Source organism: Bicyclus anynana, chromosome 5 (assembly GCF_947172395.1).
Source record: "Bicyclus anynana chromosome 5, ilBicAnyn1.1, whole genome shotgun sequence".
NCBI lineage: Eukaryota > Metazoa > Arthropoda > Insecta > Lepidoptera > Nymphalidae > Bicyclus > Bicyclus anynana.
In genome coordinates this window covers 2,842,051-2,869,484 of record NC_069087.1, presented here as the reverse complement: position 1 = coordinate 2,869,484, position 27,434 = coordinate 2,842,051, and the positions used below count along the sequence as shown (strand labels likewise).

The window sequence follows — 27,434 nt, the reverse complement described above, 5'->3', positions numbered from 1 at the left end:
TGGCATTTTGCAGAAATGTACAGCACATTTTCTTAGTTTATGGAGCTCAATTACTTCAAATAATAATTATTATTTGAAGAGAAATGTTAAAAAAAATGAAGTTTATTTAGTTAGTGTTCCACAAGTAAATACATAAAATATTTAACATAGATTGAAATTGTCAAAAGAGACCATCTAGTTATAAGATATGATTAATGAAGACAGCAAGACTATCTGATTTCAGCGTTGTGTTACCTTTGGTGTTTTCATTAATTCTTGGCGCGGAGTCAAAGGCTAGCCCAAGTCTAGACAGGTGTGTTGCATGACCTGCAAGCAGCTCGAAAGATCGTTAGTAAATATAGGCCAAAGTGTGCGACTCTTTTGGCTCTAAGAATTTCATTAATAAATAATTTAATTACATATTTCATTGGAAGAGAAATCTATGCGGTAGTGTGTAGTCAGTTGGAAATGTTTGACATTTTTTTCTCTTCTTATTTTCTTTATTACTATGTTTATATTAAGTACCGGTTCTGAAGCCAGAATTTGCCTTTTTGACATAAAACTTAACAATTGTTGTTTAGCAGCAGTTGTAAATAATTTAGTAAGACCATATTATGTTTAGACAAAACCAACTCTAGGGTTTTTATTATTTACATTAATTAACATTTTCTGCAAAAAATATTTAAAGTTCACTGGTATCGTAATTCGGAACCTCGGCAAACCTATGGTTCATATGTATTTGCTTGATTAGTAGCCTCTGTGATCGCCAGGAAAGTACGCAATGAGAGTGCTAATTAAAATAACCTTTTGTATGTTGAATGATAGCATAAAATTGCATTCACTTCACGTCTGTAATTTCCACACAGCCATTTACCCATTCTCTACATAGGTAAGTGGGTTGTGGGTCGCGTTAGCGGGTCCAGAGCTAATATTGACTTCCTTATTAGAGCCCTCGTGCCGTGAACAATGGCCATCGTAAAATGGCCTCCCCGTAAATTTCCCATCTGTTGTTTCACTTGTTTTTCACCACGCGTTCTCTGAATTTAGTTGCGTGAAAGTGGGTTTCTTTACGGGCTTACGGCGCCTCGGAACATGTTTATGTTAGCTTTTATTATATGTGGGATCATTAAATTGCCGTTTTAAAGGAACAACTAAATGATAAACTTTGCTATGATCTCAGACATCAACTATGAAACTTGGATAGGATCATGCAATTAATATTGAAAATGAAAATTTCTTGAATTGCGGCCAATAGATATTAGGCCCATATTTGATTCGTGAGAGTTTATGGTAGCAGGAAGACTTCAGTTTTGGTTGCATTTATGAATTACAACCAAATTATCTGACAAATCTCGTGATACTTGTTCGATTGTTTAGAGTTCACCTATCCTACCTTTTATGACGGAAAGTCGTTAAATTCTTTTAACTCTCAAGACAAAAACAGGTAATCTGACTATCACATATTTGAAAAAGTATCAATATACGAGTATAAAACTTTAGAGCCGATTTAATGATCAAAGGCATCTGTTTCCAGCCAACTAGAGGGCTATAAGCAATCGATCTTGAAAGGTGTTCTAAAAATTGTTCCACACGACGTCTCTAACAGAAGGCACGGTGAAACGTTCAATCACAAATCGCCTAGTCGTATATTCTACTCGAAATTTAGATGTTCCTTTATGTTCTTAGCTTTGAAATCCGTTTGATTTGGTAATTTTGTCATGATCAAAAACCTATTTGGCTCGGCGTTCGGACATTTTACGATGTTCAAATGTTTGAATACGCATTTGAATACATTTAGAAATAACCTTAGATATATCGACTCGTCCAGAGTTTTGAAATATCACCTCATGACATCATCATCATCATCATCATCATCATCATCATCATCATCATCATCATAATTATTAGCCAGATCAGTATCAAACATCATCTCAAACCTGCCAATCTGCATTGAAGTACGGTGGTGGGTCTAAACCCTGATGATTATAATGATCTGGGCTCAATGGGTCAGATTTATCGAAAACTCATAGCTCGCATCTTTCATTCTACCACCCGAACGTTTGATTGGCATGTAAACTCATTTGTCATATTTAATACAATATATTAATACAAATATTTAATACAATACAATTACTCTTTTAAAATAAAGCAAAAACGTTAAATTCTTAAGCAGTACTACACGATCACCACGCCACGCTCACGCATAGTATACGGATACATTTTTATTTAACTGAGTTTTCTTATTTAAAAACATATCGATCAGCGAGGCTCTTAATTTCACGCATCTTTTCGTTCTGCAGTGTCAAAAGCATCCGGCAATATGATGCAGCGCGTGCCATAAAACTTCCGTGTATGCATTCCTTCCTCATCGCACTATGCTCGTTATAAGTGGAGAAGACGTCTCTTTGATCTATGGTGCGACTTAATGACTTCTCATAAACGTCGTTAATTACCCCTCGAGGCCCCCGCACACTTCATGGTTTATGCCTTATTCGATATCAAGGATTATATCACTCGCACTCGTACATTGTTATTTTATTTGCTTAGTTTCGTTTTTTAAACATGGGCAATATTTTTGCACTCCAGTTATTAGTAAACGCTGTCTGAGTGGATACGAGAATGGTTGAGGGTTGTAACTTAGGATTAAACCAAAGACCTCTAGGGTTTACTTCAGGTTAAGAACTGTCGAGGCTCTAAAAGTCTTTTCTAAATAATATAAATCATCGTCATCTTCAACAATTAAATTAAATAAATCAAGAGAAAGCAAATTTATTTAATGTAGAGATTTAAATATCTCTAAATATTTGTATTGCCCTTTACAAATATCTAGAGAAATATTCATATTTTTAAATACTTTTCAAAATGATTATTTGAATAAAAGCACTTATGAAACATCATCCCAGTCAGCCTTTGGTGACTTTTTTGTTTCTGATTATTGTTGTTGTCTGTTTATATTATCTGAAATTACTTAACGAATTTTTTCATGTGGTTTTTACAGATTTAACGTAACGTGTCGCTATAATTCATTATCGAATGTTTAGAACAAAGTTTTTTATCATTCACGCGGATGCATACTAAATCGCGGACGTCGGAAAATAATTATTATCCCACGATAGGGCACATTTATTAGAAGCAACTTGCCCAAAAAGTCTTTATTGACTCCCTACCTATACTCCCTCGAGGACTTGCATATTGGTTACGGTAGACATAGCAAGCGGGAGCGAATGTCGGGGGTTTGCGGGGGCCCTTATTATTTCCACTGGAACTAATTTAATTACGACCATAACGTTTTCATATAAAATGTGGCGTGAAAAGTATTCATTAGCGAGATGTTCGTTCGAATATAAAATGTTCAAGTGTGAATATTTTTTTTTGTTTATTTCTTAATGCTGATCGCACTTTAAGCTGTATACACGAAAAATTATATATTTATTTACTGAAAAAAAGCAGCTCAGGATCGTTGTGTTTAGAAGTCCCTACAAACGGTATAATAGCAATGGACGTCTATCGGCGGTAATTATGAATGTTCTTACTTTTTCAATTAAATCTCCTGAGAATACTACGGTATCGGAGTAAAACGTACGTAGGTAAATGATATTTTGTCCAGCGTGGGTGACGTTCTCGCTTAGATTTATCAATCGAAGCGAATAAATCAATTATTCCCTGCTCGTGATGAACTTCCACAAAGTAAAGCGTGTTTCTATTCAATAACAAATGATATTTTTTACCCTTAATCTTTAATATAGAAAAAAACTAATGATGCTAGCGGTTTGTTGTCGCAATTTTGTATAAATAATCCAGCCACCAGCCATGCCGACTGGAGTGGCATGCGCTGGCGCCTTCCAAGTTCCACGCGCACTATACGACTTTAGTTGTGACTGGGACGCGTTGACGAATACTCTTCTCTTGCGCGAACGCGTCAACGCGACCCCGTCCTCATGACATTGGCTTATCACGTATCGATATATACATCGATATACAGATATAGATATAAATATCGTTATCGCAGATATCGGTTACTGATGCGTGCGACATTTTAGCGTCCTTGATACCAAACTTTGAGCTTATCAACTCGTGATAACAAGTAGCAGGTGTTTAATTGTTTATGGATAATCAGTGCGGATTTGTTTTGTTTACGTGCTGGTTGCGTGGGCTGTGATTATGGCGCGCTGACAGTGTTGTTTCTCGTGGGTGTTTTGATTCACAAATCCGCCTCTCGATTGGCCCAACATGGATCGGACAATGTATGGCAAGGTGCTGCCAGGCACTTATTACCCGTTTCGCTGCGCTATGAAGGAGAACGGAATATCGCCGGGCTGTGAGTATTACAATATTTAATTAAAATTATTATAAATTGTGTCATTACAGTGTGTAAAAGTGATTTGGGGATTTACTCTATCTATGCGGGAAGTTAGTGTATCATTAATATATCTAGAGGAATTGATCAGTTTGTTTCAGCCTGTGAAATATAATTCAAACTATTTAAAGTCTCTATCTATGCGTGAAGTTAGTGTATCATTAATTAATTATAAATTATATCTAGAGGAATTGATCAGTTGGTTTCAGACTGTGAAATATAATTCAAACTATTTAAAGTCTCTATCTATGCGTGATGTTAGTGTAACATTAATTCATTATAAATTATATCTAGAGTAATTGATCAGTTTGTTTCAGCCTATGAAATATAATTCAAACTAAAAATTTTCTCTATCTATGCGTGAAGTTAGTGTAACATTAATTAATTATATATTTTATCTAGAGGATTTGATCAGTTTGTTCCAGCTATGTGAAATATAATTCAAACTATTTAAAGTTTTTCTCTATCTATGCGTGAAGTTAGTGTAACATTAATTAATTATGAATTATATCTAGAGGATTTGATCAGTTTGTTTCAGCCTGTGAAATATAATTCAAACTATTTAAAGTTTTTCTCTATCTATGCTTGAAGTTAGTGTAACATTAACTAATTATAAATTATATCTAGAGTATTTGATCAGTTTGTTTCAGCCTGTGAAATTATTCAAACTATTTAAAGTTTTTCTCTATCCATGCGTGAAGTAGTAAGTGTTTTTACAATTAATAACAAAATATATTATTCATTAAATTTTCCAACCTTATTTAAAAAAATCACTGCTCAGAATCTGTTATTCTCAGTAGAGTTTATCTTCCGACTGTTAGGAAGTTCGATAGATCGGAATTTATATTCAGTGCCATGTTATTATTAAACGGAAAATAGTTAAAGTAAAGTTCATCAATCTCTTTTAATAATGCTAATTTATTTGTTCATGCTAATAAATTGTGAGATACCTATTGAATAAGAACATCTGCTTCTTGATTCTGTTTTCGAGCTGGCAATCAATCAACGAGTTTTACAAAAGTAACTACTTGTAAAGTCATCATATTAAAACTACTATCGGATGCCCGTGACTTTGCCCGTGTGGAAATCAATGTAAACTTTTAACCCCTATTTCACCACTTGAAATTCATTTTTTTTTCAATCACACTATATTTTGTAATATTTTTTGTATGATTTATGAACAAATTTTTAGAACTGTAACTCTAAATGAAGGACTTTCCATGCAAACTTTCAGTACCTATTTCACCAGTCTATTTTTATTTTAGGGACCATTTCATTTACAATGCTTTTCATTCAGTGTTTGATTGGTTGGTTGGCCGTTTAGCCGTGAAAAGGTAACAGGCAGACAGACAAACTTACTTTCACATTTATAATATTAGTATAGATTTTAAGACCATCTAAGACCACTCTCTTTATAAGAGAGGGGATATAGAGTTTAGACTCACCACGCTGCTTCAATCCACGGAGCTTGTAAAGAAAGTTTACCAAAATTACTCGTACAAGTAGTTGTTTTTGTATTAATTTTATTCTTTTGAATATTTAAAAAACACGTGTTTAAAGAACAAAGTCGCTTTCTCTGTCCCTATGTATGTTTAAATCTTTAAAACTATGCAACGAATTTTGATGCGGTTGTTTTTAATAGATAAAGTGATTGAAGAGGAAGGTTTGTATGTATAATACCATCCATGGTTCACGCGGGATTTGTGAAAATTTGTGAAAAGCTGAAAGGGGAATGCTCATCCCCGGCCCAAACCTATCCTAACAACCAGGGAATTTTTTTACCTAAAAAAATCTTGATAATCTTACTTTACTAATGAAATTATTACTTTATCAATAAAAGTTTGCTACAACGTTTTACGACATTTTTAATTCATCTTTAATTTGTCCACAACAGGGACAAACTAAGATCGTTGATCAACTGAGTTTTACGATATTTTTTGAAGACTTTTGATTGATTTGTTTGTTCGTTTTTTTGTTTGTAATGCTTGTTAGTAACAGAAAAAAAAAATAATACAGCTTCAAATGTTACTTTGCCACTTTGGTACCGGTGAACAATTTGTCCTAGAACAGTGATTAAAAAATATTTTGCCTTAACAAACATACTTTTAGTAAGCCAATTATTATTATTATTTTTTTTTTTTTTATTTATTAAAAATAAATTACAAAACATAAAAAGGTGAATTAAACGGACAACCACAAAAATCACAAAGATTTGACTTTGGTGTCTAACTAGATACTTATTTATTCATCATATTATAATTTCCATATACTTTTATACGGAACCTGGGTTCCCTGGGCCGGCGTTGTATGGGCCGGTGGCCATTCCCCTTTACGCGGACGAAGCCGCGGGCGTCCGCTAGTTCCCTTTAAAACGTAGAGTCGGTTATTCTCGGTGTGTTTATTTACTATTACGTGGCAGTGCATAGCGCTTGTGTATCAGTTACAGATGAGCCCATTCACTTACGATTTCATCCACAGCATCCATCCGTTCGGCTCGTTTATTTTTATTTACGGAACGGCGCATGCATCGCGAGCAATGTATTGAATACAGTGCGTGTTTATTTACTTTGTGATCGAGTGTTGTCTGTACTTCACTATCTTACTACTACCTGATGAGAGCCGTGATAGCCCAGTGGATATGACCTCTGCCTCCAATTCCGGAGGGTGGGGGTTCGAATCCGGTCCGGGGCATGCACCTCCCAACTTTTCAGTAGTGTGCATTTTAAGAAATTAAATATCACGTGTCTCAAACGGTGTAGGAAAACATCGCGAGGAAACCTGCACACCAGAGAATTTCTTAATTCTCTGCGTGTGTGAAGTTTGCGCATTGGGCCAGCGTGGTGGACTATTGGCCTAACCCCTCTCATTCTGAGAGGAGACTCGAGCTCAGCAGTGAGCCGTATATGGGTTTATAACCTACCTGATACGAGCTCGCTAATACGCATTGGAGTAGCTCTAAGTTCCTATAAGAAGGTCTGTAGTCAGTGGCGTGCATACATGCATTAAAGTACTGCATACCCTAAGAGTTGTTTCCTTAATGCTTATTAAATGAAGATTGTCTCAGTTTGGTTTTTTCTCACTAGTGCATACCCCGACAACCTTATGCACGTCACTGTCTGTAGACCGATAAAATAGGCTATGGTGATGACGTTGATAATACTCAATTAATCATCCTCGTCATCATTAACAACCCATATTCGGCTTACTATTGAGCACGAGTTTCCTCTCAGAATGACAGGGGTTAAGCTAAAAGTCGATCACGCTGGCCCAATGCGGATTGGCAGACTTCACACTCGTAGAAAATTTTCAGTTATTTTCCTCAAGTTATTCTTCCGGTGAAGGAAGAAACGAGACACGTGATATTTAATTGCTTAAAATGCTAACTGAAACGTTAAACGCATGCCTTGAAAAAGGATTCGAACCTACGCCCTCCGAATCAAAGGCAGAGGTCATGTCCACTGTGTTAGCGTTGATAGAATATCAACAAATGTCAGAAGATGACTCCTAATGTCTTGATTACTCCTAAAACCTTACAAATTCACTCTAATAATAGTCTTGTATCAAAGTCATTCTTACTTCATTTATTTGTATTTTGAACCGATTTCAAAAAAGGAGGTTCTCAATTTGACGTGATGTTTGTTACCTCATAACTTTGTCATTTATTAACCAATTTTGAAAATTATTTAAATTAAATTAAAAAAATTAGTAAAAAAACAAAATAAACTTAAAGAGCCTGTTAGCATAGCCTTTAAACCGATCAATAGAAAGGACATTTTTTGATGTCATTTTTTGCAATTTTTTTGTTAAAAGATTTTTAATTATGTTCGAAAATGCTTGCTGCTACTATGCTAGCATATTTGAGCCGCAGAAGGGCTGTTAATACAGGATGTCGGTCCGGTTTGCTAGTAACATACGAGTATAAAATTTTTATATTGTCTAGTGGGTGGCATGACCGAGATAGGCATAGGAAATGGGATCCTAACCTCACAGGAAATCAGAAAGTATACGAAGTCACGGGCAATATATACTTTAATCAATTCATACAAATTCTCAAGAGGTTTTGTATGTAATAGTATGTTTTTAGAGCAAGTTCATTTGGATTCATTAGCGTTACTTAGTTAGCAGACGTGGGTTTGGTCTCCGCTTTACGATTGGACCATTCGTGGATAACAACGTAGGTGTGGTCGTTTGCTAAAATATTTGCGTTTTCTCAAACACACTCTACCTACTCTAGCGGTAGTTTGATGCCCTTATATAATAAATCTAACCAAAAAGTAAAGTAAATTTTAAATTATTATTTGAATAGATGTATTTGCTCGAAAAATGCTATATTTGTGGAGTTCATGACCGTTAAAATAGGCTATGATGTGGATAGTTGCTAAAATATTTGTGTTTTCTCAAACCCACTCTAGCGGTAGTTTGATGCCCTTTTAAGCCAATGAAATGAAACCAAAACTATTAAAGTAAAGTGAATTTTAAATTATTATTTTAATAGTTGTACTTGCTCGAAAAATGCCTTATTCGTGTAATTCATGCGTTCTACTGTAAGCTGTTGCAAAACTTAAAGTAAATAATTCAAAATTCATAAAAAATATAAGTACCTACTTAGGTGTACGTAGTTCTTAAACCCAGACCATTTCCTAATAGGCTGTGAAATTATTTTCTCTAAGCTTGTCAAATCACAATACAGTTTATTAAAATGTGACTAGTAATTAATGATGATGATTTATTTGAAACATTTATTTATTTTATGTCTTTATTTAAACCAAAAATATCTTGAGTGATTCTTATAAGTAGCTCATTTTATTACAGGAATTAACTTTTCCTTAATTGGTTTAGGTCTGCTCTGCTATAGTAGTTTACTTGGTTAGATATTCCCTATACGATAAGTTCTAGTTTGTAATTAAATAGTAAATAAATAGTATTCTTAATAAAACAGTAAATAGATAGCCGTGATAGCCCAGTGGATATGACCTCTGCCTCTGATTCCGGAGGGTGTGGGTTCGAATCCGGTCGGGGCATGCACCTCCAATTTTTCAGTTGTGTGCATTTTAATAAATTAAATATCACGTGTCTCAATCGGTGAAGGAAAACATCGTGAGGAAACCTGCATACCAGAGAATTATCTTAATTCTCTGCGTGTGTGAAGTCTGCCAATCCGCATTGGGCCAGCGTGGTGGACTATTGGCCTAACCCCTCTCATTCTGAGAGGAGACTCGAGCTCAGCAGTGAGCCGAATATGGGTTGATGACGTAGAAATAGTATTCCTCCGAAAATTACTTTGTTTTAGCGACTACATGTATCTACATAGTCACTTAACATAATATGATGTTAAGTGTAATGTAACTAGAGTGAGATCTGCAGGGTTATTAATGTATCACAGTGTACCATTCATATAATGAGTCTCTGCATCGTTTGTGTTTTCATCATCTAACTTTGTGTTTTCAACGAAATGACGATAATTATCGTCATTTTACGTAAAGTGGCATTAACATATTATGATAGTAGCAAGTAGGTAGTAACGTTATTTTAACGGAAAACCGCTATTTATATATTTTCGCTAAAATAACTATGTTAGATGATCACAAAAAGGTAAATACGACGAAAAACGAAGTAGTGACTCATTATTTGAATGATTTTCACTGAGGTACATATTAACCCTGCTAATGAGATCGCGTAAACGTTGAATCTTGTCGATAAATAAAATAAAATATATATATATCATAAAATATATATATAAAATATATATGTATCGCTTTACGAGAATTTGCTCTAACTATTAATATTAATAACGCGAGAGGTGAAGTCATCGCGATAGGTGTGAGCCAGGTTAATTTGGTTCCATTAACATTAGTTAGTGTTGTAGATTTATTCGCAGTCTAGATTTTGTTTTTTTACAAATCTAGTCCATTGTAATGTTCCATTTTTTATCCCTGGCATGCATTTATCAGAGGACGCAATTTTAATCTAAAGATATATCATCAGCGCTATAACCGTAAAACCTTAGGTAATGATAAATAAATAAGTATAGAATAAAGAAATATAAAAATAAAGTTTTTAGTATAATTTTTGCGAGAGCTGTAGTTTCTCAGCATTGGCCAATAATAAAAGGATCTGTATCGCACCAAACTCAAAACTGTCAAATCTGTATCACACCAAACAAAACTGTCTGTCGTTTATTGAATGGGACGAGGTAAACTCACACATCGAAAATTTTTAACACCAATAAAAATTTGTTGTGTCTATACAATACACACAACTATAAATTTGATTCGCAATTCACACACGCGTTATGTGTTATACCTACAGAATACAAACACATCGTTTAGACTATCCACGGAATATTCGATTACTTAATCGATATTTTGCTGTTCCGTCAGAAAAACAGATTCTTTTTAGATATTGTTTTTACTACAAATTTGATATAATTAAGGTAGAAATACTTAGAAATGAAACTTAAGTCTATCTTTCAGTCAACTACAAGTTAGTGGCCGTTTTTATGCCATTCAACTACACAAACCGGCATTTTTAGGGAGCTCTTTACTCGACGAAAATGATAACAACAATGAAACATCGATTCTATAGGAACAGTTTTTATAAACGCGTTAGATCATTGATTCTTGATCTTTGCCAGAAGTGTAATGTCTAGCGAGCCAGGTCCTAATCTAAATAGTCAAAATTTCTCAGTTAGACCATAAAATTTATTTTTCCAAAATGGCGGCCGTGGGAAAAGGGTTCCAACTCCACAAACATCTTAAGTTTACTTATACTAACCTGCATTAAGCTGTTTTATTTCTCATAATTTCTATAACTTTATACCCACTTGCGTTTATGATTTTTAATTGAGTAACCTATTTTTTATACACTCATTCATAATTTACTAAAACCATAAACAATTCTCGTACTTCACAACACGTGAAATAGATTTTATATCATAAAATACCTGGTTGTTTTAACTGAAACACTACACTGTTAGACAGGTTCAGTTGTTTATGTTTATTTTGCTTAGTCAATTGTGTTCCTTGCCATTTTATAGGTTTTTAACGTTCCTCTGCCTACATAATTCTAAACATTTCTAAAGTGCCACGCTACTTACTATTAATAAACTGTTTGTGTTTGCGTCCATCAATTCGCCGTTTCATTTTTTACTAGCGACTTTGTCCGCGTGGAATTCGTTATTATTGAATAGGTTACCTTTTGTCAAAACAGAAACGTTATTAAAGCTTGTCTAGGATTGATAGCTATCTTTACTGAAAGTGTATTTTTATTTATAGTACCTATTCCTACTGTTTTCGTCTGTTCATCTTAGTTGGGAATTTGCTATAAATATAGCTATCATTGGTGTGAAATTTATTTTAATATATTTGAATGTCATGCTTCTTCTTTCTTTTCTTTATTGTTTGATGTATGCTAGTTGACATATTTACATAGAATGACATTTTTACATAGAATGTCTATTTCATAAATAGATATTCTATGTAAAAATGTCATCCGGTGTTAACTGGTGGATCGATTTGATATTTATTTTAATATGTTGATAATAAAGACCAAAATAGTGAATAGGCCAGCTGGGCTTTTTAATTCCTTTTCATTCGATTATTTCGTTTAAGTTTTCATTGACTGTAACACAAGGTTTGCCTGTTGCCTTATGAATCATTACCTACTGTTTGAGGCCAACTTCCATATGCGTCTTACGCACTGTACACAATCTTGGATTCTAGGAACCGTGTATTTATTCACGTTTTATTTCAAAGTTTTATTTCAAAGCGACCGTGTATCTGATACAATGTTCCCCCAAGGCTTTGCGGTTAGGACATTTGTATGAAAATTATTACTCAGTTCATTGATCACCATTTCGAAGAATATGCAATGCGAACCTTTTGTATTTTGTTACCCGACGACCGCTGGCGCAGTTACAAATGTCTTGCTTTGTAACCGAGATGTGAGATGTTGAACCGAGTCTAATGTCCAACATAAGATATTTTTGGATATTGTATTTTCCAAATTGCCTCCGCTTTCTTGGTAAGCTTCAACCTCTGGCACCGCCAAGCGATTTAGCAATAGGTAATCGTGGTTTTTAGTAGCATACACTTGAATCCACCATTGACTTACGGTGGTCATTTAAAATCTTGTGATATCGCAATTAAGGTCACACTTACTAAAATACCTAATTCTACTGTGCTGATTGACACGAAAAAGTTCTTCGAAAAGAAGAAATTATTATACATATAAAGAACTTTGTTTTTTATCATCGCTTAATTCTTACAGATAGTCAAATAAATTATAACTGTAAAAAATGTATTTTTCAGTTGCAATTTCTTTAATCTTTTCTAAACTCACCGTTCATTAATGCAAAACTAAATGATCGATGTTAACTAAACTGTACTATTTACACTGTACAGTTACCGTAACGTAGCATACAAAAACAGATGATTTGCAAAAAACCGATGCCGCATTAAAAGATGAAGCGACCACCTTGACATAATAATCTGCTCGCTTAAGAATTTATATAACTCACATAGTTAATGGGAACCTGTTTGTATTGAGCCGTGAAACGTTGGACATTGTATGAGATAAACGGTGACCCTTGCAAGGTCGCGCGAGCTACACCGTGACATAATACTCTTATATTTAAACACGCTACTATAATGCATGCAGATGGTTTACGTTTTATCCTTTTGTGTGTACTTGTTAATTGTCCAGTGCTATTTTGGATCACGTTACATTATACTTATCACACTATTTATAGTTCAGTTGTTGTACTTTTGTAGTTTTGTGTTTTTAGTATATTACTGGCGATCTTTGACTTTAAGGAATTAGTATTCGTATAACTGGAACTCAGAATTTTGAGTCATTGTCAAAATTTCGTCAGTACATTTTATATTTTATACATTATATGCATTTTATAATAACAACGGTGATAAGTAAAGTCATAAAAGCTTAAATGTTAAGCTAGCTATGAGGGTTCTGATAAACGGTCTACCTTCTGCCGATTTTAAGTAAACAGCTGTTCACTTTAAGAGTTTAATTTTCAACGCCATCTATATCAAGTTGTTCCCACTGACAGGCCCAACGCTAGATGGCGCTATATCAATTACGTCGAAATGGGTATTGCGCTAATGAGATTCTTCTGTGGAACATGACTTACGGCTAACAAAAAATTATCGTTAACTCTGGTTTCCCTTCAAAACGCATAAATCTTTCGCCTTTTACTAAAGATTTCCGTGGAGGGGAACACTCAAATGAGTCTTTGATATTTTTGAAAGTCTTACTTAAATAGTAAGGCTATATCTTGTCTTGTCATTCATTTCGGATTCGGATTCGGAATTCGGATTTCGTTTCGGAACTCTGATCGGCAATCTGAAAGCGCCGAAAGCGGAATGCATATTGCATACGAAGTACGAATTACGAATTCCGATTTTCGATAGTTTAGAAAATTTCGAAATTATAAATTTAAATGTTAATTTAGATTTAAAATAAAATATCATTGTAATTAATAATTAAATTACACAACCACCTTTCGTTTCATCAATGAAATATACGTAGTTACGTATCTACTCCCATACTTGTAAGTTGTGTTATACACACAAAAGTGTTTGTTTGTTACCTTTTCACAGTTACGGCTAAACCACTAAACCGATTTTAAAAATTGGGAATAAATACATTATCAGCAATAAATTTTAGCTATACTTATTTTATAATAAAAGATAATGTAGCTTACTAGAATTGAAAGAATTTTTTAAAAATCTATTTAGTAGTTTATCCGTAGCCGTGAAAGGCAACACACTTTAAATTCGCTATTATATTTATATGACCATGAACTTATTACGCTTGATGTATCGACTTCGAAGACCATAATGTAAGCTGGCAGTCCCATTAATATTCTAGTTAATGCGACACATTAATTAAACATTCATGGGACAACGCTCTGCCATGAGCGCAGTCGGTCAGTCCTTTGGGATTAACTTATAATTAAATAATTAATTATGCTAACTTATACCTGATATCCTACTTTACCCTCCCTACCCAACTTTAGCCCCAGTATTTGAAGGTTTTGTGCTTACTGGGTTAATTTTCAGATTGCCTATTAAGTTCCTATCATTTTATTAGTTGGACGATGATTCTGTTCGATGACCCTTGCTCCATTATACCTAGAGCTTGCAAAAACCCCACTCGTAAGAACAGTCACCAGTTAGGTGGTGGGTTATAGACGGTTTCAAGGACTAATTTGTAGAATAATAAAAAAATATATTCAATTGTCCTATCCAATCTTGTCTTGTCCAATCTCTTAGACTGACCTTTTTTCATCCTTTACTTGGGCTTATTTCGAAAAGGCACAAGTTTGAAAAAAGTCAAAGTTAAAATTAATTTATTTAAATTAGGCTTAGTTTACAAGCACTTTCGAAACGTCAGGTAATAATAATCTATACTAATATTATAAAGCTGAAGAGTTTGTTTGTTTGGTTGAACGCGCTAATCTGAGGAACTACTGGTCTTTCAGTGTTAGATAGCCCATTTATCGAGGAAGTCTATAGGCTATATTTTATCCCCGTATTCCTGCGGGAACATAAACCACACGAGTGAAACCGCGCGGCGTCTGCTATGTATTATTAGATATGTTGATAATAATTGGTCTAAAACATAAAATTAAAGTTACGAGGGTTCCAAGCGAGCCTTGATCCGAGAAGAGCCCACAACAAACTCAGCTCATGCCTCCGACAGTTTTACGCGACATCGTACCAGAACGCTAAATCGCTTGGCGGTACGTTTTTGCTTTTGCCTTAGGGTGGTAACTAGCCACAATCTATGCCTACCACCAAACTAGACCTAAGGCAATTTAGAAATTATAAAATCCCTGTGAATCGAAGCCAGGACCTCTCTGTTGAGAACTACAGGACTACCAACTCAAAATGACGCCCGCTGAATGACTCAAGAGCCTTTTTATGAGTTACTCTGAGTTTTTTTTTAAGGCCCATAGGCGCTAGATGTGTAGGTTCTTCAATTTAAAATGTATGCAGGTATAGTAATGGTGAAATAATTTAAATATCGATGGCCCTAAAGCAGGACATGCATAAATATCTGCTAAAAGTGGGACAGGATTTCCGATAACATTAAATAAGTACGCGTTCACGTTAAGGGTTCTTGCGGGCCAGCCTCACACGGTCAAGTTTATTGTCAAGTTTGCAGCGCGCTTAGTGATGTGAAAGTGAAAAAATATATCGAAATATGGCTATGGGTTTTTGACGTGACAACGTCTTATAATTCGACGGAGCCGACCGATCTGAAAAAATCGCTCTAGGGTTGCCAATTTTTTTACAACAAATAAAGTATATTCTGGTCTATGAAGATTATTAAACAGTATTTTAGAAAAAAATATTTTTTTTTTTAAATGAAACTATTCCATCAGTATTTTCTTATGACGTTGTCACGTTCTACTATCGTCAGTAAACAGACTTTACAGACAACCGTTTTTTTTTTAAATTTTTACATTCCTAAGTGCACATCAGACTTGCGTTAATCTTGACCGTGAGTGGCCGACATATTACTCTATACCTCCATATAAGAATGACAATGTGCAGTAATAACTTACATCAACTGAGAAGGCCATTTGAGTCATACTGGGGCGGAAGGTCGGGCCAGTTGAAAGTTTTCCCCGATATGGTTCGACAGCATCGCTTGTAAACAACTGCCATTTGTTGATTCTATACTGGGATTGATGGTATTATGCATGTAATTATAGCTATACCAAGTTTTTGACGGCGGATTTACAAGACGGAGGTCCTGGGTTCGATCCCCGGCTGGGCCGATTGAGGTTTTCTTAATTAGTCCAGGCACAACCCTACCGACAAAGACGTACCGTCAAGCGATTTAGCGTTCCGGTTCGATACAGTGTAGAAACCGAAAGGAGTGTGGATTTTCATACTCCACCTAACAAGTTAGCCCGCTTCCATCTTAGATTGCATTACTTACCATCAGATGAAATTGTAGTCAACTTGTTATGAATAAAAAAAAATGTTATATGTAGCGCTATTCAGATTTAAAGATATTTTTTAACCGACTTCAAAACAAGGAGGAGGTTCTCAATTCGACGTGTATATCTCTTGTTTTAAAGTTAGTTAAATCATAACTTCATCATTTCTTAACCAATTTAGAAAATTCGTTTTTTTTCGCTTTGCGCTTTCGTTCGCTATGCTAGGACACACTACAAAAAACAAAATCTTTTTTAACAAGAAAGTATCATGTTTATTTTGCATTTTAGTTTTTTTGTGATCTTCATTTCGGTTGAATTTTCTTTATAAAAGGATTTATTATATAACTGGACAGTGTGAATGTGTGATAGTGTCAAGTTGAAGACATAGAGAAACCTACTCGTATCTCTCTTCACCATATTCTAAAATACATTTTTCATAAATGCCGCGAGAATCATCGCATTTTTCGGGATAACAAATAACCAATATGTTGCTCAAACGCCTCCTGTAGTCGGTTCGTCTAGCGAGGCAGGTCCTTAAGTAATTAATCTGAGATTGACTGCAACAGAGATTATTTCGCAGCTCACAGTGTCGAACTATAAAAATATCGTTACAGAATAGTTGCGTAGCGTGCCCTGAATCAAAATTAGTTGGGGGGCCCAAAAGAAGGGTAAAGATTTCTCACAAAAGAAACATAAATGCTCGCTTAAAATAACCAGGACACTGACTTAACCTACGTAGGAAAAAGAGTGACAAAGACTAAAAAAAACATTTTTGAATTCGTCATTTTTGAAGAGATATCTGTAGTTTTTTATGGTTTTTTTCCCAGCGAACACTAGAATAATTGAGATGGTGGATTACCTTTTACTATTTTTTGCTTTTACACGTAAGGGGCCCCTGTAGCCCGAGGGCCCCGTATCATTGATACTGCTGATACTGTGATAGCTACGCCCCTGTCTACAGGACATAATATACAAAGCCACACACAACGATAAGAATCTGTTAAATCTCACTCGGTGCTGAAATTATCTCAAAGGGTCTCGTAATAAAAAAAAACACATAAGTCTGTTCACCACAGATGATCAATCTACAAAATGTCAAACATTAAAGGCTCTCCGAGGCATGGAGCAAAATTTATTGCCAATGGAATTTAACGTAGATCAATCATCAATTAGGACTCGGCGCCTAAATACCAAGCAGTATACGGTATCAATTAAAAGTTTCGTGGTATAAAATAATTAGATAATCCAGGCATACAAGGTTAGACATTCGAGCGTCAATGTTCAAAGGACGATTACTTTTTAACCGACTTACAAAAAGGAGGAGGTTCAATGTTCAGCTGTATGTATGTTTTTTAAATCTACAAAGTTGGCTTGTATCTTGAGTTATATGGTTAAGTACTTTTAGTAGATTAAAAACTTAAATTCAAACTGATTTCTATTACAATATTTGATCTGATTCAAATTTAAATCGATTTTTAAACTTTTTTTTTTCTCTCTACAAGTTAGCCCTTGACTACAATCTCACCTGATGGTAAGTGATGATGCAATCTTAGATGGAAGTGGGCTAATTTGTTAGGAGTAGGATGAAATCCACACTCCTTTCGGTTTCTACACGACATCGTACCGGAACGCTAAATCGCTTGGCGTTACGTCTTTGTCGGTAGGGTGGTAACTAGCCACGGCCGAAGCCTCCCACCAGCTATCTGAACAAAAACTGAAATAAGTATGATGATTTTTTTTATATTTAAAAAGAGCTGTTGAGTTTATTGCTGAACTCTTCTGAGTTCATTCATTTCTTCCGAACCGGTAGAACTATACAAAAAGACATTTTTTAACGTTTTAAAGGTAAACCTTACCCGACTTTAAATAAAAGAAAATTGATACCCATTCTAAATAAATGATTGCTATATAGGCGCAAACATATCGCGTGCCATGGCGCTTGCACTTATGGGTCTTATGGAGCCGTCTAGTGAAGGGTGTAACAATGAAAGACATATTATCGATAAGTAAAGTTTATTATCGTATCTTGTTCACAAAATTAAAAAAATTAACAATATTTGATTTAATATAATACATATTTCATATTATATAATTATTAACTAAATAAAATTAATCTTCATCTGAGTCTTCATCATCAGAATCTTCGTCTTCTGCCAAATTTATTATATATTAGTATCCATAGTGCGCAACGAGTAACACATGAATGTATTTATTTAATTGCAGTAAACACATTTATAGCAAAAAAAATACGCAATGCAATTACATTAGAAACCGACCAATCAGAATCGTCCAAATCATTATTGACTCATCATTAGCACGTGCGCAGGTAGCCGTTTATCGATAATTAGGGTGCGCAGGTAGGCGCGCTGCACATTCCTATCTTTTTTGACTTTTATGACCGGACGACTCAGATGATAATGCGCATACTATAGTTAATTTGTTACTAATAAAACTAGAAATGTGCGGTGAAAATTTGGCTCAAATCCAATACCTACACAAAAACTAGTTTTATATGTACGGCCAATATGGCTCAGTGCCATTGACCGCTTTATAACACTTCAAATAACATTATTTCATATTACTCAGATTCACACAATTGTTACGTAACTGATAATTATCTATGCTAATATTATAAAGAGGAAAGGTTTGATTGTTTGTTTGTTTGCATTGAATAGGCACCGAAACAACTGAACCGATTTGAAAAATTCTTTCACTGTTGGGAAGCTACATTATCACCGAGTGCTGTATATGTATGTATGTATTGTATCCCCGTATTTCTACGGGATCGAGAACTATACGCGGGTGAAACCACGTGTGGTCTTCTAGTATATTATACTAGCGGACGCCGGCTACTTTGTGTACGTGAAATTCAGTTTTTCACAAAGCCAGCGGGTACTATGGATTTTGCCGAATAAAAAATAGCCAATAGGTATGTGGCCTCCTCTGTCTTCCAGTGAAAGTCTTATTAAAATCGGTCTAGCCGTTGCAAACATTAGCCCGGACAAACGACCAGACATTTTTTTTTAAATATAAAGATAGGTAAAGAAATTTCTCGTAATTTACGTTACTCACGAGAAGTATTTTACTTCCCGAAGAAAGTCAACTACATGAGAATTGTTTAGGCCATTTATTAAAATTATACCTAATTACATAATATAATAATTGCTCTAACAACACTTCATTTCACTAAATACAATATGAAAGCAAGTCGAAAACCCGGAAAATGTTAGAAAACCATGGAAAGTGTATGATAATAATTAGATGACACAGCATTGTTATACAACTTGGTGGGTAATTAATCTTTGGTTTACCATTAGAAAGTGACGGAAAATGACAAATAAATAAAAAGTTAATGGTTGTTTCTAACAATAGGAATATAAAAAATTACATAATTAGTAATCCACAGCAGTTTAAATAATTATCACTGAACTAATGCATTGAGTGAGTAATAGCAAAAAACATGATGGCGAAGTAATATAAGTTAAAAATTATGTTCTCATGTTAGCGGTTAAGCCATTTTATGAGAATAAATATAATCTTAAACCTTAAACCTTAAAAAAGTTTATATTCTGTACAATTCATCATCCTCCAAGAATACACCAATATAACGGAATCGAGTCATCGACTCCTGTCTTGTACTCTAGTAAGCAGGTATTGTTCTGTAGTAGGTACCTATCCAACTGTGAAAATTATCTAATGCTAGCCACTCACCATCCAATAAATTCATGTGCCTGCAGCCCTAACGGCAGTACATCCAATAAAACTGACCGTATGTTGATCACGATATGCATGATATCATGCAGATCGCGACTAACACACGATCAATTTTATAGGATGTCCGTTACTCGCTAGCGCTGGATGGACTTACTGGATGATCAGTCTGACATCACCTACAAAACTAGATCGTCCTTTAAACTAGATTGTAGTCTTTAAAACTTGTAGTTATCGCTGTGGTTATACTTTAAAAGTTTCAGTATTTTTTTTTTTAATTAGCCCAATCTCAATCAGCTGACAGATGAAGTATTTTTTTTTCTCTAAAAAGTATTTTTTCCTCGGCATGCCAACTAATCAGCGGGCGACGGAGCGAGCTATGCTTGGGTTTTCTTTGCGTGATCGAATCAGAAATGAGGAGATCCGTAAAATAACCAAAGTCACTGATATAGCTCAGCGAGTTGCGAAGCTGAAATGGCAATGGGCGGGTAACATAGTTCGAAGAGCCGATGGATTTTTTTGGAAGTCCATGCAAGAGGACTATGTCCAGCAGTCCATCGGCTGTTGATGATGCCAACTAATACCCACGGTAGGTACACGGCACACGCGTTGTAGAACACTGTATTGTAACTTTTACAGAATCCTGGGGCCACTTCCGGCTACAATCTCTATTTTTATGGTTCATTTATAGCTATGGATTGGTTATAGTTTGCTCACAGTTATTTTTTTTTTACATTATTATCTGTTTGAACTTGACCGACTTTTTTAATTAACCAACTTCAACCAGTAGTCATAAAGAAAAGTCATGATTTTCGCGTCAATATTTTTGAGCTTATTTTGTATGAATTTCACAACGAACGAACGCTAGTCAGAGTGATAAAGTTCGCATACGAAAAATAAGTTATTATGAGGAATTTTACGTCCAATATTTTCTTGTCTTGAGTATTTTGTTTCAATATCTTCTTTCAAAGGAGAGAAACTGTATATTGAATAGTTATGTAGTTCCACTTTATCTGAAAAAAAATATATATATATATATATATATATATATTTATGCCCTTAGAGCAAGTCTATCACAAGAACATCCGGTGTGGACATGATTTCGGCAACACGTTGGAAGGTAGCCAGACAGAGAGTTTCACCAGGCCACGTCCACGCCATGGAAACGTAGAGAATATGACAAAGAGACCATTTTATAAAAGCTAATAATAGACTGCTACAGAAATAAAGGTCGAAATATTGGTGGAAATAGAAAAGTGTTTGACGTAAGAGCCGCTCGAATGAGGACGTTCACCGTTGTTTGTGGGAAACTGCGGAAAATTATATTGAGCGCTAGCAGACGCCCGCGTCTTCGTCGGCGTGACATGTTTTTCACATATCCCGCAGGAACCATGGATTTTCTCCGGATAAAAAGTAGCATATTGCTCAATAACCTCTTCTATCTTCTAGTGATAGTTCGGCTTTAAAGAAAGGGCTTTGGTTGAATGCCGTTTGAGCAATTTGGGATTCATTTGGTCTCTGCGAGCATTAAAGCCAAGTATGCACTATAAATTAGAAACTTGGTCTTATTTCTCGCAATTGCGTTTTACCGGGAAAACTAAAATTGACCCATTGTCCCTATTTAACTTGCGTTCTATTTTAGAATAACCGCAAAACATGTACCTCAACGTACTTACTAATTAGCTTTTTCATTAATCACTACTTTACTCCCGGACCGAGTTACAAGAATCTGCAGAGTATTATATCCGGCAGCAATCTGTAAGTTTATTCTCTGTCTATTCTCTCGGCTTTGGCTCAGGTACATAGAGTTGATTCAACTTTTTTGGCGCAGTTTCTATCACCTACCTAAATATGTAGCGCCATCTGTACTCGAACGGTGGCGTTGTTTAGTAAAACCAGTGTCAAGACGAGTGTGTTTACTCCACTGTGTTCATGGTATCTTCGCTAGATGGCGCTAGCAATATCTGATAAATATAATAATTAAACCAATTCGATAGTTAATTTGTATTGAAAAAAATACATATAATTAATCAGTAAAATTATTTTTGGAAAATTTTATTTCGTTTTATGTAAAAAAAAGAATAAATTGTATACCTAAGTAAGTACATAATTCATCCCACTGACCTACCCCAGACGCTGACGTCACGGGGTCATTAGCCTTCACCCTGCGTCCCTTTTGGAAAAACTGCAGGTTTTCTCTGCGCACCCTTGCTGTTAGTTTATAGCCTGCAGTGACATTTCACAGATTACAATAACAATTTGTGGCGTCTTAATCATAAAGTGTAAACTAATTTTACTAAAAAGTAAATAAACATTTGTAATCCTATATGTAGAAGTGATTTCTTTATTCTTATTCCAATGAATACCTACAATTTATTTCTATGTGAAAAAGTGTTATTTTGTGAATTTTTATTCCTATACAAAGTTTTGTATGACTATACTAAAGTAAAAACACTAAAAACAATTAACTTACTACATCTAAAATATTTTTTTTTACTTTTCTAAGACTCCAAAAGTGATACTTTTTCAAAATAGTCGTATGATAAATCCAAAAACTTAGTCTCCAAAATCAAAAAGTGTTCCAATAATTGCTAAAAAATTTTATAGAAAAGTGGTCCGATAATTCGCAAAGTGCGGTGTAAACTAAAAACCAGATATAGATTTTCCAATCAGTTCGCGTTATGCCGGCATTGAAATACTAAACATATGGCGGGAGAACGCATTCCAGTGCGAATGTTCTGGAACCGGGACTCATTCAGTGCTGGAAACCTTTAGGAGATACTGGTGACTAGTGTTCCATTTTCAAATTTTTGTGTGGGACGTTTTAAAATGGCGGGTAAGCAATAAAATTTTTATTCAGATATAAAATTAATACAAAATAAATAGTGATAAGTACATAGATATATAGATACTTACTTATACTTATATTAAGTACAGCGCGTGATTATATTTACGACTACGTATGTATAACTTCTAGTTTCCGGTTCCGTACATACAACATACAGTGCAAGTTAGAAGATTTTTTAAATTAGGAATCAAGATGTCTTTGTCTTCATTGGGCTTTCAGCAAATCCCTCCAATAGACAATATGACCTTTTCGTAGTATGAACTCAAATCATGCCAAGATTCAGTTGAATTCATCCAGTAGTTTCGAAGTGATATGTTTTTAAAAATGCTTGTTGTTAACGTTCTCGTGTGTTTTTTAATAGTTTTTTTTCTCTATCAGCGTAACTTTTACATACGTCCCCTGGCGCTAACCAATACGCAGCGTACAATAAAGGAAATTTAATAAAAAAAGGCGATGGAACGACCTATGGTGCTGGAGTGGCGACCCCGCACTAGAAAGCTCACTGTTGGTCGACCCTCATCCAGGAGGACTGTGAACATCAAGCGAGTCACAGGGATTCGCTAGATGCAGGCGGCTCAGGATCGTAATCTTTGGAAGTCTACAAAAGGCCTATGTCCTGCAGTAGACGTCCATCGGCTGATATGATCATATAAACATAAAGTTCAAATTCAAATAGCACCTGTTATAGGCGATAAGTTCGCCGATGAGTATGAAATAGCGGAATCGCACCCATTTGATTCTACATCTTACTAATAGATCCAAAGCATAATGGACTTCCCAGTATGAAAGGATATAACCTTTCGTTTAAAACCTTAAAACTCGATCTTGCAACACTAATCCCCGCAGAACACATGTTTTTGATTCTATGCGAAAAGTTAGTGTCCATGTTTTAGAGTCTAGTCACTGAATTACCGATTACCGCCACACATCAAGGTAATACGCCGGCTAGCTTTAATGTGACCTCATTGTTGGATTTCCGTTAATTGGGAATGAATTCAGGTTCAATTAGCTTCATCGACGTATTTGCTGCCCGTGTCTAATTGACCTAGGTAGTAAAGATCGGTGAAAAATAATGCGGTTAAATAAAAGGACGAGTTGTATTTTTTTGTACGACAAATCAAGGGTGAAGGGTAAACAATGAGGTCGTATGTCGTAATTTTATTTTTTTTAATTTAAGTGGTGGTGGCAAGTCTCACGGTCAGTCGCCATTCCTCCCTCTAGCTCTCCTAGCACATTAGTGGAGCAAACCATGGAGAGCCGGTTTCACTTATAGTCCGGTCAAATTAGACAACAAATAAGGGTAAAGCTACATGAATTCCCACCTTTGACCATGAATATTTTTTTCCTTATAGGAGAAAGATGGGAACTTTCAATATTTTATTTTTAGTCATATTTTAAACAATCTTACTGATTTTCAGCTTGGTGGGAAGTTATGTAGCTTCTAATGTCTCAATTGACTATGTGTCTAAATTGTACTATGTGTCTAAATTGGCCAGTCCAGCGCAAATACGAAATACTCAATGATAAAAAAACAAATTAATTTAATCCAAAAACTGTTACCGAAAAAGGTTATTTGTTACTTAATTTATTTTAACACGCAATTGATTTTAAAATATACCTCCAAAACTGATTACTTTTCATTAATATTAAATTCTAATCCGCTCGTCAATCACTCCGAGGCCCGAAGCGCCGTTGACTAAAAGTCAAGATGCCTTACATGGCGCTCGCCCACTGGCCGTTTATGACCCGGATAAAATTGATTAAATACCGACCCGACGTACGGGGAGTATTGGACCACTAATGGTTATATCAAACAGCTTTCAAACTTTCGATTGTGTTCAATAGAAAATTAAATAGGAACTGGCGTTACTTTGCGAACGTTAATGAATGAATAGGGAATAATTTTGTGGATAACCGACAAATTCAAGCGATAACAGTCAGGAACTATTACCAGTCAAAATAATACAAGTGAGAGAGAAATATCTGTCGACGTTATCAAGCGGCTAGTTGCCTCGACTGGTGACAGAAGGGCAGGCTCATTTTTCGCGCAAAGGATCAGCCGGCTATCCAGCGCGGAAATGGAGCCAGTATTCTTGCCACCATTTCACGTGGGCATGATTTGTATAGTTATTAGGATAAGCTTTAATTTCCTTATTATTAAGAAGAATATTAAAGGCGGCTTAAAGATTAATATGAGGCCAAACCTTAAAACCAACCTAACTCGTAAAAGCTTTTTCCAAAACTTTCGTATGTTCTAAACAATTACTTAATATTTTATTGTTACTTTTTTCAAGTTACTCTAAAATATTTAATATAAGATTGTAACTTTATTATGGCTTTTATCTTTTACTCTGTATGTTCCCTTATATCATTTCAACCAATTACATTTAAAATTGACTGAATACTAGAGTCCACTTATCAAATGAAAAACGTGACAAAGTTGGTGTTACTTGGGTAACAAAAATAACTAAATATGGTGGGCGACAAGTTTTGTACTGGTCGTGTAGTATCTGATAGTAATGTCCAAATACGTCGTATATGTGGGATGATGGAATAGATACTCGTACCTAGGTTTTGTTTTCCATAATTAGTAAGCGCTGAATGTGATCTTATCTGATAGGTGGGATAGGGATAGGGCTATCACAGATAACTTTTAGCGTTTTCTGTCCTGTGGGTATACTGTCGAAACTATGGGGAAACCCTAAAAGTTTTTATTTTGTGGAAAATATACACGAAAATTATCGCCTCTCTGTCGATTATATCGAGTTTATTTACTTTATGGGGGAAATCCGTATGGATATATTGTCAACGATGGCGATGGTAATGTGGGACTTATACCGACTGAAATCCCACGGTGTTCCATCGTCTCAGGACTTGGCTTCGGGAACGTTTCTACAATCAACCGCGACTGAATGACCCTTAAGTACTCGTATGCTGGCAATTGCCAACGATGAGTAGAAAAAATTTAATAAAAAAAATACAACCAACTTCAAAACCTAAAAACGTACCCACTAAACTAAAAAGCGAAAAATAACATGATAATATTATTAAGCCTGCTGATCAGTTTGAACACGGTGCTAAGCCAATGTCGTATTAATTTAAAAAATTTAAAATACCTATTTTCAATATTCATGGCTTGCATCATCGGCTTAGCACCGTCTTCAAACTGATCAGCACGTAGAATATAGTATTTTTGTTTTAAGGTCGGTTGTATTTTTTTATGAAAACTTTTCTACTTTTTGAATTTGATCAAAAAATACTATTACATAGAAACAGACTTTATTCTAAAATTAGTTTTTGAGCGTGGCTCCGCTCGAGTAGATGTAAATTTTATCAATATAGCTTTTAGAAATTAGCCTCTCGGTAACAGTACTTTTCTAGTCCTTTAAGATATGTGTCATGAGTGAAGAAAAAAGACATTCTCGACCAATAGTTGCGGAATCGAAAATATAGCTCTCTCTTTCGTTGCAATTGGACAAAATATGTGGTTTATGTATCTACAGTAGGCCTATACTGTACCGAGTGTTTTGTCTAGCCAATATTAATTAGATGTATCCAGTGTTCGCGACTCGACTTCAGGGCACCTAGAACCTTTTCATCATCCATTATCAGCCGACCAGACGTCTACTGCTGGACATAGGCCTCTTGCATTGACTTCCAAGCACAACCTCCTCGGTCCACTTACTTAATCTTGTACTTTTTATTTTGAGTTACCTTACTGCATGGAATGTTTATGTAGTTAATCTATGTCATTTGCTTCTTAGATTAGACTTATTATTCAATGGTTTCTTAACGCTCAGTTGAGCATGGGAGCGGCAATGACTATGATTCGTCACAGTCTACACACTTAGTACGAAAGTACTAAGAGTGATACGAAATTGGTTATCGAATAGAAAAAAATAATACGTCTCTGGATTGAGTTCCTTGACTTAAAGTTCAAATTCTGTTATGCAATTACATACGAGTAATAGCAAACGCCCCTAGCAGCAATTGGGTATCATTATGGAAATTTGGACTTCTTATGGAAGTGAATTGTGGTTCTTATTGCTTTGATGTTTTATTCTACTGATGCTCGAAAACCATCGAAGTTAGCGAGTTCCACGCTTTCGTACTAAGGTTGCAGATCACAGTCGTCATTATGTTCATTAGGTTGTTTTGTTTGTCGTTTTGGTCAGTCGTAAAATACATTGTGGGAACTCCTTTCCGATTACAGAGATTTTCAACCAGTTCAAGTAAAAAACATAAAATTGTAGAAATCTGTATATTGAATATGTTACATTATAAAATACGTTAGCTTATAATCTCACTCGCGGTATTGTAATCTTTCGATATATTGTGAATATACTGCTTACAATTTAACGTGTTATTTTTCGGTATATTATATTATATCGAAGTGAAACCGTTAAATTGTCAATTAGGATGAATTACCTATAGAATTACAAAAATATTGCAGCGGGCATAAACAAAATTATAAAAAATTACAATGCACAATCAAAGAAAATCGGAGGGGTGGCCAGTGCGTTTCTTAATTTTTTTAAACACTTAATTTTAAACACTGTTCTTCCAGT

General features: G+C 35.1%; 1 protein-coding gene and 1 non-coding gene across 3 annotated transcripts in view; both read left to right on the top strand.

Moving 5' to 3' along the window:
* The window catches only part of LOC112048525 (leupaxin), a 73,961-nt gene that overhangs the window by 5,550 nt on the left and 40,977 nt on the right, over nt 1-27,434 (top strand). Inside the window, exon 1 of one of the 2 annotated variants that reach the window (XM_024086073.2) lies at nt 3,963-4,297. The exons of the other annotated variant lie outside the window; for it this stretch is intronic. Within the exon in view, the coding sequence (XP_023941841.1) occupies nt 4,210-4,297 (88 nt within the window). The 5' untranslated portion in view covers nt 3,963-4,209. Of the gene's footprint in view, nt 1-3,962; nt 4,298-27,434 lie in introns of those variants that run through there. 2 annotated transcript variants of the gene reach the window in all.
* Nucleotides 13,505-13,623, top strand: LOC112048526 (U5 spliceosomal RNA). Its single transcript, XR_002887027.1, has one exon. It is a non-coding gene; the product is annotated as a U5 spliceosomal RNA (small nuclear RNA).